The following is a 14,117-nucleotide window of genomic DNA, read 5'->3' on the forward strand; positions in this document are numbered from 1 at the left end:
CTCTTAAAGATTGAAACTGAGCTCACAAGCACCACCTGTGCCGGCAGCTCGTTCTACACACTCAACCCTTTTGAGTGAAGAAGTTTCCCCTCATGTTCCCCTTAAATTTTTCACCTTTCACCCTTAACCCATGACCTTTGGTTGTCGTCCCACCCAACCTTAGTGGAAAAAGCCTGCTATCTATTTACTCTATCTATACCCCTCATAATTTTGTATACCTCTATGAAATTGTCTCTCAATAGTCATGTGACCAATTAACCTACAAACGCGTGCATCTTTGGAACATGGGAGGAATGCAGAGCACCTGGAGGAAACCTACTGGGAGAGAGCGTACAAACTGCTCATCGACAGCAGCAGAATTAGACCAGAATTCACTGGAGCTGTAACAGCAGTACACTAAGTGCTACGCTTCCAGGCCCACCCAATGACGCCGTCCCTCAGCTCTGTTCTCCTCTACAGATATCTGACTGGTTCCAAGGCTCAAAGTGTGATGGCCACCTCAGTGTGCTGTCCAGCACTCTTGTGACCATTAGAGTTCAATCATCATAGGGTGGTTGTCATCAGCTGTGAGCCGACAGATGATTGGGTTGTGAGATAAGATAAGGAGCAGAATTCATGCTCCATCATGGAAACGAGGGGTCTGAGGTGTGGAGAGCACACTTTCAGCCACAGCTGTAAACTCCAGATTCAGATACAGATTTATTTATTGCATGTGCGTCGAAACCTGCAGTGATGTGCATCGTTTGCATCAACGACCTCCAACACAACCTAGCGCTGTGCTGGGGGCAGCCCACAAGTGTCACCGTGCATTCCGACGCCACGTTCGGCAGAATAACGCAAGTGACAGCAACAAAAACTAAACAACCGTGAGCAAGCCCCTTTCCCACTCTCACACACGGAGTGGCCCCCAACCCGCGGACAGGACTCTTCCAAGCCTCTGACCTCTAATTCTTGACCCCAGACTCTCAGGCATTAGGCCTCCAACCTCCAGATATAAGGACTTCAACCTTCGGACTTTGACCTCCAGCCTCAACTTGGACTCCTGTGGATCTCTGACCCCAGGATGATAGAAAAATGGGCTAGGAAGGAAGGAAGGATTAGATTAATCTAAGTGTAGGTTAAAAGGTCGGCACAACATTGTGGGCTGATGAGCCTGTATAACCAACTCGGCTACAATGGTTCATGCATTAAGTCTGGCCCCAGTGATTCACTGACCAACTCTGCTCAGGCGATTCTCTAACCAACTTGACTCCAGCAGTTCATGCGCCAAGTCCGACCCTGAAGACCCTCTAACCGGCTCAGCTTGCGCAATTCATTCACCAACTCGGCTGTACTGTGCTACAGTGTTCTATGACCCGCCAAGATTGCAGTTTGTTGAGAGAGTTCATTGTATTAGTTGTGGTGCTGTGTTGTGTGCTTCGCTGCGATGTTAATCTGCTCTCCCAATTCCTGGGCTCAAGCCCTCTTCATGGACTAGTGCAGCAAGATCCATTTGGCCCATCAGTCTGTGAAGACCAGAGATGTAAAACATTGGAGAGAGGGGGAAATATGAGCTTCCTCTTTGGGGGAATTGTACTATAAAGTGCAAAAATGAGATTTGCAGCAGATGTAATAACTATGTGATAGTCTCTTTCCAGTTTCAGCTATAACCTTGAGAATCCTTTTTCCACAAATGCCCAATTCTGTATTTTCAATCTTTCCACAGGAAGTTCCTGAAACACCAGCTAAGGGGGAAGAACTGTGAACTTCTCTTAGTCGTAAGCGAGGAGGTGGAAGTTCACCAGAGCTGGAGGATAGATGGTTGACGCGAGGAATCTCAATCAAACCTGTCTTTGTAGCCACTACAGCTCTGCGTTCAATGGACAGATCCGAACTTTCAGCCACAATGCATAAAGAAAATTTTATCAGAGGAAAAAAGTACATTTTATTTCAGGTCTGCATATCTTAAAATGATTCGGTGGCCTAAAGTATCCTACACAAGAGCTGGTGCTTTTTTTAAACAAAAAATTATATATATAAACTACTCTGTGTGGGAAAACTTGATGAGGGACAGTAAGTGTTTTGTTTTTGTCTTGTTGCTTTAGTAAAGAAAAAGTGTATTATGTATAAATATCGAAAGTTAGTACAAGATTAAGGCAGGCCAGGTAACACTTGACCTCTGGGGCCAAGGCTAAATTAAAGCAAAAATTCAATTGAGCAGCATGCTCCCCTTCCCATTAATGTCTCACTAGGCTCCTTCTAGAGCAGGAGTTCCCAACCTTTTTTTATGCCAATGGCCAATCCCATTAAGCAAGGGGTCCATTGACCCCAGGTTGGGAACCCCTGTTGTGGAGGATCTTCTCAGAAACACAGAAGATGCTGCAAGCTCTCAGCTTTTTGGGCAGCATCTCCGGAAAGAGAATGAGAGAGAAAAACAACTAATGTGATAAACCTTCAGAGCTGATGCATGATTTTGTATTTCTGCCCCTGCACAGCTTGCTAATGTTCTCTAGTTGAGAATTAAAAAGGATTAGATTTCTAAACACTTGCTGTAACATTAGGAAACCAAAAAGAGATTATTGCCAATGGTGTTACTAATATATAGATGACTGGGAGGATGCTTATGTTGGCCAAAATTGTCCCTTTTTTGTCCATTTGGCCTTTGCACTCAGACTTAGTGACAAATCAAGTTCTAAATTGTTTTGGCTCTTTGTTTCTTAAAATGGACACTAAACTTCGGTGGTCACATTGACAATCTGGTCAAGAGTAGAGGGCACAGTTGGGATCCTGTTGATAAAGGGTTCCTAATTGCTTTGTAGCTTGTTTAAAAATGTGTAGTGCGTTACTGCCTATGAGTTTTTCTGTGCAATTCAAATGCCCCATTACTTGAAGTACTTCACACTAGGTGACGTCCATCTCCAAGGATGGGTAGGTCCCCTACGTACCCCCACGAGATTTAAGTCCCTGCCACACAGAGTATAAAGTCAACCGATCTTGGCTTGGAGGGCTGGGTTAGAGCTTATCATTCACCCCCCCCCCCACCCCCAAGCCCAAAACCATATCAGAGGACAGTCAACAACAAAAATCAGAGCTTATAACTTGGTCTACCACCTACCAAAATAATGTGGGAAGATGCGATAATATGTCGCGTAGAACAATTAGGCACACTTTTGGCACCTTAAAAAATGTTTTGACAATCCATTGATAGAGTTTCTAAAGTCACAGAAGCTGAAGGTTTTATCTAATTTAAGTAAATATTAGAGCTGAATCACTGCAGCTGCAGGTAGTCATCAAGAGCTGCAGGCTGAATGGAATAGTTCTAGAGGTTAAGGGTGTATACTTGCACTAGTAGGGTTTGCCAGTAGGTCAGACACCTGATCTGTCCCTACGTTTCCCTCCTCCATATTCTGTATGGTGTCAAGTCCGGCTACATCCAGGGCAAGAAGAATCATCCCTTCGTCTTGCTTTGCCTTGTCCTATGGATAGTGTGACTCGGTGAATTTGGATTCCCTAGGTCACGTTGAGTTTCTTTTTAAGATTCTGGTTAAATGATGCAATTTTGGAAAGATGCCTCTCCAGTAGCAACTGGGGCAAATTTCCTTGGATGTCAATTGTCTATAGCTGAGGAAAGTAGTGGAAGCTAATCTCTTCAGAAGATCGAGGAACATGAGTAACGCTTATCAGTCAAGGCACATTTGGCTACAGACATTGTTTTGTTCTTAATGAGGCTTGCCCCTCTGACTGGGTACATGGGCACTCTGGGATAGGCTTCCCTGGAATTGGCACTGTTGATGTCTTCTCCTTCAGTCAGTAACTTGTAGATAGTGTCCTTCCAAAATGACTGCAAACTAAAATCCTCTCCATACTATCCAAGTAGACAGCAAAATTATGTGTTGCAAGAGTGATCAGAGGACAATGAAAAGCATGATCCCTCTGTCCTTCAATATTCTGATCTTCCAGATGGACTTGACCCCACACGTTAATGGACAGAAGATGACAGAGGAGAGAAATGCATCAAGATGCACACGAAGACTGCATTGTGTGGTTCAAAAATGACTGCTTATTTAGCTAAATTAAAGCCCTCCCATTAACATCCAAATAGAGGGCACAGAAGATGTATATTTCTATAGTAGCTTTCCCAACCTTGGGTTGCCCTGAAATGTTTCACAGTCTTGTGAAGTGTAGAAGGGATGACATTAAAGAACCCAGTGATTCCTTCACTTCACACTTTATAAATTTGCCTCTGTTTACTGAGAGCTAAAGATAGAATGAGATACCCAGAGGATTTGGTTAGATAATGAATATGTATTTTGAAGAAAACCCACGGAGAAGGGAGTTCCCTTGGTTCACTTCTCTGACCCAGCTTCTGATGAGCAAACTCAGCAATGGTGAGAGATGTTTGCATGCCCTTGAGCTAACGCCCTAGAAAGCAATAATTTTGTCCGCTCACCCCGCTTCACCTCGCGGTTTATTATCAGAGCAACAGTGTGTCGAGTCAGTCCCTGAGTAAGGCTGCTGCTTAGACTCAGCTGGTCGAGCTAAACAGTGTTTTCCAAGTGTCTGTGTAGGCCTCGAGTCATTCAGGATTCAGTGCAATGAACCCAGGTCATTAGTTTGTTTCTCATGAAGTTTTCAAAGATTTGGGCTTATTGTCACTTGAGGTTAAGGAACGATCAAGCAACCAGATGCAAAAAAGATTTCATTGAAACTTGTTTGGAGCAGCAGAGAGAGAGAAAAGCAGAACAAGTGGGTTAACTGTACTATTGACATTTCAATAAGAAGCCAACATCTAGACCGTAGCAATAAATCCAAATCTGAAAATCTCTCGGGACTATTGAGCCCAAGAGGAAGTGGATGCTCATCTGCTGCTGGTACAATCTAGTTTTAGTTGAAGCAAACATATTGGCCGGGAATCATCATTATTATGTCAACGCTTTCTCTCTTCAACAACAGGATTTATATTAACAAATCGAACCTCTTACCTCCTTAAAAAACTAAAACCTTCTGAACACCCGGTCTTGTTACCGTTGGGGAAGATTGTTTATTTGTTCCATATACCAGCCATTGTTCTAACTCTGTTCCTGAAGGGGTTTTTTTTCCTAACTTAGCTGAAAATGAAGAGAGAATTGCAGCTGAATACCTTCTCAATCCCTTTTTTCCCCTCATGTTACTGTCACTTAAAATGGGAAGACTCCTCATGCTTGATCATATTAGCACTGTCAGCTTCTGGAAGAATAGCGGGTGAATCTACTTTTGCACATGTAAGAGTGTGTGTGTGTGTGTGTGTGTGTGTGTAGTTTATTTTAATTCGAGCAATGGGGGCTTTGCAGGTTGAGCCAGCGTTTGATTGCCCTGGCAAAGGTGATGGTATCCCGCCCTCCTGAACTGCTGCAGTCCTTGAGGTGTGGTAATGACTATGCTGTGAGGAGAGAGTTCAAGAATATGATCCAGTGACGGTGAAGGAACAGTGAGATATTATCAGGCCGGTGTCTGTGGCTTGGAGGACAACCTTTACTTGGTGTTTCTACTGCTTGTCCTTTTAGCTAGGAGAGCTGGAAAGTTTAGACGGTCCTGTCTTGTTTCTTGTCGATCTGGAGGTGATGTTGATTAGGTTAAAAAGGGCAGCCTTTGGAGACAGAATGTGAAGGTTGTGTGCTCTGAGCACAGCGTGGAAGCTCTTTTGCACGTGATCTCTGTACATTGAATGGATTATAGAGATGGTATCAGTAGATTGCGTTCAGGAGATGATATCTGCAGATTGGAAATGGTGATCTGTATGGGATGAGTCAGTATTGTAGATAATGTTGGGGTGGGAGGTAGGAACGGTTTATGTAAGGTTTGGAGGAATTTGTTGCAAGAAGATTATGTGTGAAGAAAAGATCTGTTAAGTAATGGAGTTTTTTCTCACATGCCTGACGAGTAGTGCCTATAAATCTGAATCTTTTGTTGCAGAAACCCAGCATTTCTGGATGTGACCAAAGTGTCAACGCCTTTATCTTTTATATTGGCACAGACCATAACACTGAACTGGAAGGAAATGCGCTTAGCATTCAGTCTCTCGATTTAGATGCTGGGGTTACCTTTGATCCCCTCATTTTAGGAGGGGGCAGTCATTAGGGTTAATATGTTCAGAAAGGTGACTCGGCAGTTCCCAGATCATCTTTGTTTCTCTTTCCCCATTAACTGGAGTCAACAGGGAAATAGGGTCCCTGAGCAATCAGCAGATGTCCAACAGGGGCTCCAAACGTGCATATCTCTACTGCCTCTGCACTTTAGAAATCAAAATAAATTTAAAGATAGCTAACACAGAACCTGGCATGATTGCAGGCACGAATTAAATCAGTACGTATTTCTGTGATATTACCATCCTGTCACTGTTTCTTACCCCTTGTATTTGCGAGGGAGAAAAATTGCTAAGCTGTATAATAAACACTATGTTTTGGGTAATTGTAAGGATTCTTTTGTTTCAAAATTCTCAGGCCACAGAAAAATAAAATTATACATTTCTACTTGACAGATACCATCATCATCTACTTTGTGTTGTGGTACTTAAAAGAAAATAATACACATTGATTTGGAGCAGGTTCCAGGATACATCTGGCCTGCTCCTGCTCTAACTCCTATGTTTCAGTAAAAGTTTCCATCAATTTGTTTAAATATGAAATTGCTATTGGTTTTTGTGGCCTTCATATGTAAGATTAAAAAAAAATGTTTGAGAAAAGTTGGCTATTAAACTTTTCTTGGCAATCAACTTCTGTTTGAATAACGTTATTCCAACTGTTGTAATATGTACGGAGAATCTGCCCTCGTTTCAGTACTACGATCACTCGAGCCGAGCGTGATGCTCTCCGAAGGTGTTGTCTGTTGTGTTTTCAAGTGGCTCTCGAGACCCATCCAGGGTCCACATAAACTGGATGTTCGGGTGAATTCCCTTAAAGGAGAAAGCCTGTGTATTGTTTCGTTTAAAGTGCAGAGCTGGGTGCATGGACAGCCACCACACAGTCAGGGTCTGTGGTCAGAGTCTAAATGGCATGAAGTGCAAGATATCTTCACCGCTGTAGCCTTTCTCCATCTTTATCGCTATTGTATAGAACATAGAACACTACAGCACAGGAATGGGCCGAACCAGCTGAAAAGCAAATCTAAAACACCCAAAACATCAATCTCTCCTATCTACACAACGTCCATATCCATCCACCTGCCTTACATCTATGTGCCTATCCAAACGTCTCTTAAAAGCTTCTAATGTATTTGGCTCCACCGCCATACCAGGGAACACATTCCAGGAATCCAACACTTCCTGAGTAAAAAAAAACAACTTAATCCCTCACATCCCCTTTGAACCTACCCCCTCTCGCCTTCAATGCATGCCCTCTGCTGTTAGGCATTTTAACCCTGGGAAATAGATATTCCCTGTCCAGTCTATCTATGCCTCTCATAATCTTGTAAACCTCTATCAGATTTCCCCTCAGCCTCCACCACTCCAGAGAAAGCAAACCAAGGTTTATCCAGCACATGCCCTCTAAGCCAGGCAGTATCCTGGTAAAATGGTTCTGTGCTTTCGCCAAAGCTTCAACATCTTTTCAATGGTGAGGCGACCAGAACTGTATGCAATACTCCAGATGCATCAACATCCACCAGCTCCACTGTTGAGGTCTTGGTTGCATCGCTCTTCGTCTGGAACCTTCCCCTTGATCTTACCAGCAATGGGTGACCCCACCAGGAGCTAATTGCTTAGAAGGCTAAACTCCAGACAGTGTCGCTTTCAGTGTGTCAGGACCTCACAAGCCTCTCCACCATAGCAAGATGGCAATCCTCTGAGACGTTACTTCAAAAGATATACTGGGTACAGTTAAGCAGTTGATTGAAGGATCAATTATGAACACTGAGATCAGATGGGCAGGAACTTACTTATGTAACTTTTGGGATAATAAAACTGACTTGAATAAGTCAGCATTTGGATGCCCAGCCATCCAACATTAATCTCACCAGGTTTTTGTAAACCTGCAAGGGTCTCAACTGATTGCATATCATGGAATACTGTTTAAATGCCTGCTGGTGCTTATGCCTCTGTTGAGAAGGATCAGGAATCAACTTTATTCATCATCTACATGCAGAGGCCACTCCATTAGGTACCTATACCTAATAAAGTGGCCACTGAGAATATGTTTGTGGTCATCTGCTGCTGGAGCCCATCCATTTTATGGTTCGATATTCTGTGCAATCCAGTATGCTCTTCTGTACACCACTGTTGCAACGTGTGGTTATATGAGTTGCTGTTGCCGTCTTGAACCAGTCTGACAATTCTCACTGACTTCTCACATTAACGAGGCGTTTTCATCCACAGAACCGCCATTCACAGGATTTTTTTTGTTTCTTGCACCATTCTCTGTAAACACGAGAGACTCCCGAGAGATCTGCAGTGTCTGAGAAACGCAAACCACCATGTCTGGCACCAAAAATCGTCCTAGTCAAAGTCACTCAGAACACGTCTTCCCCATTCTGTTGTTTGGTCTGAACCTCTTGACCATGTTGGCATGCTCTTACCTGTGGTGTCGCTGCCACATGATTGGCTGATTGCCATAATGACCCAGGATACCTAATAAAGTGGCCACCGTATACTTACGTGTTAGAAATTTGCAGTTGTATGTTTGTGTGACATGCAACAATAAAAACAACATTCAGTTATAAAGAATTATCTTAAAAATAAATGTAAAAGCTAAACTACTGAAACGGAATAAAATATGCATAAATACATAACTACCAGCATGTATTATAAAAAGTGGTTTGAAGTGTTTACAATGCAGTGCCAGGTAATAATTAGACGGAGTGGTGTGGGTCAACTAGAACGGTTGATCAGATTATCTGCCTGGGGGAAGAAACTATTAAAATTGCATTAAGTTTTTGTTTTAATAGCGCTATAGCACTTTCCTGAAGGGATCCTTTTAAGAACATGCAAAGTACAAGGGAGAATAGACTATGCCTACTCTTGAGTTGCTCATTTCTAAACTGATTTATTGCCTCTTAACCCCTGGCTTTCCTTTAGTCATAATGTTAGGGGTGCATTTCCTCATTTGGCTGTCAGCTGAGAATCTATTTTTAAAAAAAGCTGTTGTTTGTTTTTTTTCAGAACATCTTTCAGATCTACCTTACAGCTAACGAAGCATTTGTTTTTGTAGTGTCACAATGTGTCCAGCGAGGTAGAGATCAAAGATTTAAAAGTTTAGCTTTATTTGTCAATTGTACATCAATACATAGAGTTGAAATGCGTTGTTTGCATCAATGACCAACAAGCGTGAGGATGTGCTGGGGACAACCCGCAAGTGTCGCCATGCTTCCGATGCCAACCCTTTGGAATATCTTTGGAACATAGGAGGAAACCCGCAAGGTCACAGGGAGAATGTGCAAACTCATAACTCCTTATAGACAGCGGTATGGTCCCATGAAATGTTAACCCAGCTAGTGTCCTTTTGTTGAGAGATAAAATTGGTCCCCAGCTCACTTGGGAAGGAACTTGTTTCTCTTATTATAACTCTGGGAGCTTCCACATACACTAGGTGGGATGGGGGAGGTAGATGAGGATTCGGTTTAACGATATGTTAAAGATTGTGTTTTGACAATACCGTTCCTTTAAAAATGTAGTCTCTGCTGAACACAGTGTCTGTGACAATATAGGCCTCCTTTAGTACCGTCCCTCTGACAGTGCAGTGTTCTCTCCCTCTGCACTGGCCTGCTGACCACTTCAGTGTTTAATACTGAGACTCTGATAATGCAGTGTTCTCTTTACTTCCTCTCAGTGTATCGTGCTCCCTCTGCACTGGCCTGCTGACCATCATTGTCATTATGTGCCATGTCGTATGACATAGGCGATCACGGTCTTCCACCATGATTATTCTTGCCAAATTGTTCTACAGTAGTTGTTCGCTATTTCCTCCGCCTAAGCAGTGTGTTTACAAGATGGGTGACCCCAGACTTTATACTTTATTGTCACCAAACAATTGGTACTAGAATGTACAATCATCACAGCGATATTTGATTCTGCACTTCCCGCTCCCTGGATTACAAATATTAAATATTAAAAATAGTAAAAATTTGTAAATATTAAAAATTTATATTATAAATCATAAATAGAAAATAAAACAATTGATAAGTAATGTAGTGCAAAAAAAAACGAGAGGCAGGTCCAGATATTTGGAGGGTACGGCCCAGATCCGGGTCAGGATCCGTTCAGCAGTCTTATCACAGTCGGAAAGAAGCTGTTCCCAAATCTGGCCGTACGAGTCTTCAAGCTCCTGAGCCTTCTCCTGGAGGGAAGAGGGACGAAAAATGTGTTGGCTGGGTGGGTCATGTCCTTGATTATCCTGGCAGCACTGCTCCGACAGCGTGCGGTGTAAAGTGAGTCCACGGACGGATTATCAATGCTCTTCAGAGACTGTCTGCGTGGCATCAGTGGTCACATAACCAGGACTTGTGATATGCACCAACTGCTCGTGTGGGTTCATGTCACCCTGATCAGGGGGGCAAAGCAGATGCTGCACCTTGCCCAAGGATGACTTACAGAGGGAAGGAGCGCCTTGCACCTCTTTTGGTGGAGAAGTGTTGCCACCCCGTCACCCATTTCTCTATGTTTAATCCTGTGACTAGCAGAGGTTGGTGCCACTCAGAGTATGCAGTGCTCCCACTGCACTGGCCCTCTGACCATGTGGGTGTTTAATACTGCAACTCTGACAGGGCAGTATTCCATCAGCACTGTTCAAAAATGTACGTTACTGCTGATACTCCCTCTGTCGCTCTAGTGTTTTCATCATACCGTCCCCTCTTCCAACAACACAGTAAACTGGATCTTCAGGCATGTACACACAACTCTGAGTTGTCTCCAGACTGGCACACCCTTTCTTCTGGACTTAATCCTCTCCGTCACGAAAATGGTTCCGGGATTGAAAGGCTTGTCACACGGAGAGCGTTTAAGGGCTCTGGGCCTCTACTCGCTGCAATTCAGAAGAATGAGGGGCGACTCATTGAAGCCCAGTGAAGGCTGGAGTGGATGTGGAGAGGATGTTTCCTATGGTGGGGGAGTTAAGACCAGAGGGCACAGCCTCAGTATAGAGGATTGTCCTTTTAGAATGGAGAAAAGGAGGAATTTCTTTAGCCAGAGAGTGGTGAATTTGTTGCCACAGGTGGCTGCAGAGGACAAGTCGTTGGGTATATGTAAAGCAGAGTTTGATATAATCTTGATTAGTCAGGGGAGGAGATATGTGGAGAAGACAGGAGGTTGGGACTGAGAGGGGAAATGGATCAGCCATGATGAAATGGTGGAGTGGACTCGATGGGCCAAATGGCCTAATTCTGCTCCTGTATCTTATGGTCCTAACCTGCTAGAGAGGGATTCGCAATCTGGAATACACAGACCCCTTGGTTCCTCAGTTAATGGTAGGGGGGTCCATGGCATTAAAAAAAAAAGGGCTGGGGACCTCTGTGCGAGAGGGAAGATGCCCATTCAGCTGAAAAGATTGTAGCAGAGACATCAAGACTGGTGCAATTTGTCTCAATGAAACAGCAGCTCCAATAAGCCGAGAATTCATGGAAATAGTTAAAAAGATACGAAAAAAATAGACGAACTGAGTAACAAATTATGTTTAAATGAAATACATAATGAATTAGGACACTACCAATAGCACTACAGTACTATAAAGCTGTGTATTAGTTCCTAATAGTCGTCAACAGAGGAATTCATCCAGCGTGCGCAATGAACAAAATCAATGCAGACACCTAGTATAGCTATTGGACTGCCTTCGTAGAATACTATCGATGATTGCATCCTCCAAATCTTCATTTTCACTGTCACGTTCAAGATGATTGTCGATACCTTCAAATTATTCGTAGTTCCTAACTTGTTGAAGTAGTTGCTTCATTTTCTCTCCCGGCCGTTTCTGGCATCTCCAAGCCTGGATGCTTGAAGCTGCAGTGAGCAAAACAGTTCTGAATTGTCTTACTGCTTATTTCTAACAAACAGTGACAATAATCGCTGCTTTTGCACACAAACGCACGCAATTGATGTGATCTAAAAACCATTCACTCTAAGCACAGTGTAGTGTCTAACAGCCACACAAGTGCATGCAACTGATGCTAGTTAAAACCCATTCAGCAACAGTCTCCTGTCCAATTAATTAATTGATTAATTGTTCATTTATACAGCGTGGAATCGGCCCTTTAAGCCACGCCGCACAGTAAGCCCCGATTTAACTCTACACTAATCATGGGGCAATTTGCAATGACCAAGTAACCTACCAACTGGTTTGTCTTTGGATGGTGGGAGGAAACCCACGCAGTCACGGAGAGAGCGTACAAACTCTTAACAGACAGCGGGGCAGGATAAAGCGGGATCCTGTCCCAGATAAACGAAGGGAATCCCGGCTGTTTTCTCAATGAGTCTTCATTCTTTAAGAGTTGTCCCAAATAAGCAGCTGCCCCATTAAACCGATGGCCTAATTAACCAGAATCCACTGTGTTTTGACACAGAGTTTGATTGCGGGGGTGGGGGGAGGTGGGCAGAAATGACGCGATAGTGAGCCTGGCTCCGACTGTGCTACACTTCGCTTGTGCTGAGTCACTATTTCATGTTTTCCAGAGACAGTCGCCACACAGGCAGTGACATGGCATTCCATGGTAACTCCATGGAGATATGCAAATTGCAAAGGGAGAGGCACTTTGAGAGCAGGAGCGCACAATGCAGCTTTGTGAAGCGAGGTTCGTGTGACGTCGCAGTAAATCACAAGTCCCGCACTCAAGCTGTTTACGAACTTCAGATGAACCCAGAGTGATGTAATATCAGACTGTTGTGGGCTTCTGCAGCCATACAGAGCAGGCAGAGGTCATTCGACTCAGGCCTGTGCTAGCTCTTTGAACCTGCTTAATCATATTCCCATTGCTTTCCCTGCCTCCCCCCACCCCACTGCCACACGCACGGTTTCCTTTCATTCCCCCTATTACTAAAATAGCAGGAAAAAACTGTTTCCAAGGGGACAGAGAGATCAGTTTGAGTGGGGAAAGAAGGTGAGGAGGGAGCGGATTTAACTAATTCTCTAACTCAGGTTAGGCCCCATCTGGAGTATTCTGGTCGCCTCACTACAGGGAGGATGTTGAGGCTTTGGAGAGGGTGCAGAAGAGGTTCACCAGAATGCTCGCACTTATCCTTGTAAGCAGAACAAGTGCTACACATGCCCTTACACTTCCTCCCTTACCACCATTCAGGGCCCCAGACAGTCCTTCCAGGTGAGGTGACACTTCACCTGTGAGTCGGCTGGGGTGATATACTGCGTCCCATGCTCCCGATGTGGCCTTCTATATATTAGCAAGACCCGACGCATACTGGGAGATCATTTTGCTGAACACCTACACTCTGTCCGCCAGAGAAACAGGATCTCCCAGTGGCCACGCATTTTAATTCCACATCCCATTCCCATTCTGACATGTCTATCCACGGCCTCCTCTACTGTAAAGATGAAGCCACACTCAGGTTGGACGAACAACACCTTATATTCCGTCTGGGTAGCCTCCAACCTGATGGCATGAACATCGACTTCTCTAACTTCCGCTAATGCCCCAACTCCCCCTCATACACCGCCCCCATCCGTTATTTATTTATATAAACACGTTCTTTCTCTCTCTCTCCTTTTTCTCCCTCTGTCCCTCTGACTATACCCCTTGCCCATCCTCTGGGCTTTCCCCCTCCCCCTTTTCTTTCTCCCTGCTCCTCCTGTCCCATGATCCTCTCATATCCCTTTTGCCGATCACCTGTCCAGCTCTTGGCTCCATCCCTCCCCCTTCTGTCTTCTCCTATCATTTCGGATCTCCCCCTCCCCCTCCCACTTTCAAATCTCTTACTAGCTCTTCCTTCAGTTAGTCCTGACGAAGGGTCTCGGCCTGAAACGTCGACTGTACCCCTTCCTAGAGATGCTGCCTGGCCTGCTGCGTTCACCAGCCACTTTGATGTGTGTTGCCAGAATGCTGCTTGGTTTAGAGGGCATGAGCTATCACGAGAGGCTGGATAAACTTGGGTTGTTTTCTCTGGAGCGTCGGAGGCTGAGGGGAGATCTGATAGAGGTTTACAAGATTATGAGAGGCATCGATAGAGTGGA

General features: G+C 44.3%; 1 protein-coding gene across 1 annotated transcript in view; it reads left to right on the top strand.

Moving 5' to 3' along the window:
• The window catches only part of josd1 (Josephin domain containing 1), a 50,968-nt gene extending 44,238 nt beyond the window's left edge, over positions 1–6,730 (top strand). Inside the window, exon 4 of the mRNA XM_072271622.1 lies at positions 1,706–6,730. Coding sequence (XP_072127723.1) covers positions 1,706–1,805 — 100 coding nt within the window. The 3' untranslated portion in view covers positions 1,806–6,730. The remainder of the gene's footprint in view (positions 1–1,705) is intronic.
• Positions 6,731–14,117: the final 7,387 nt, after the last annotated feature.

This window comes from Mobula birostris, chromosome 11 (assembly GCF_030028105.1).
Source record: "Mobula birostris isolate sMobBir1 chromosome 11, sMobBir1.hap1, whole genome shotgun sequence".
NCBI classification, from domain to species: Eukaryota; Metazoa; Chordata; class Chondrichthyes; order Myliobatiformes; family Myliobatidae; genus Mobula; species Mobula birostris.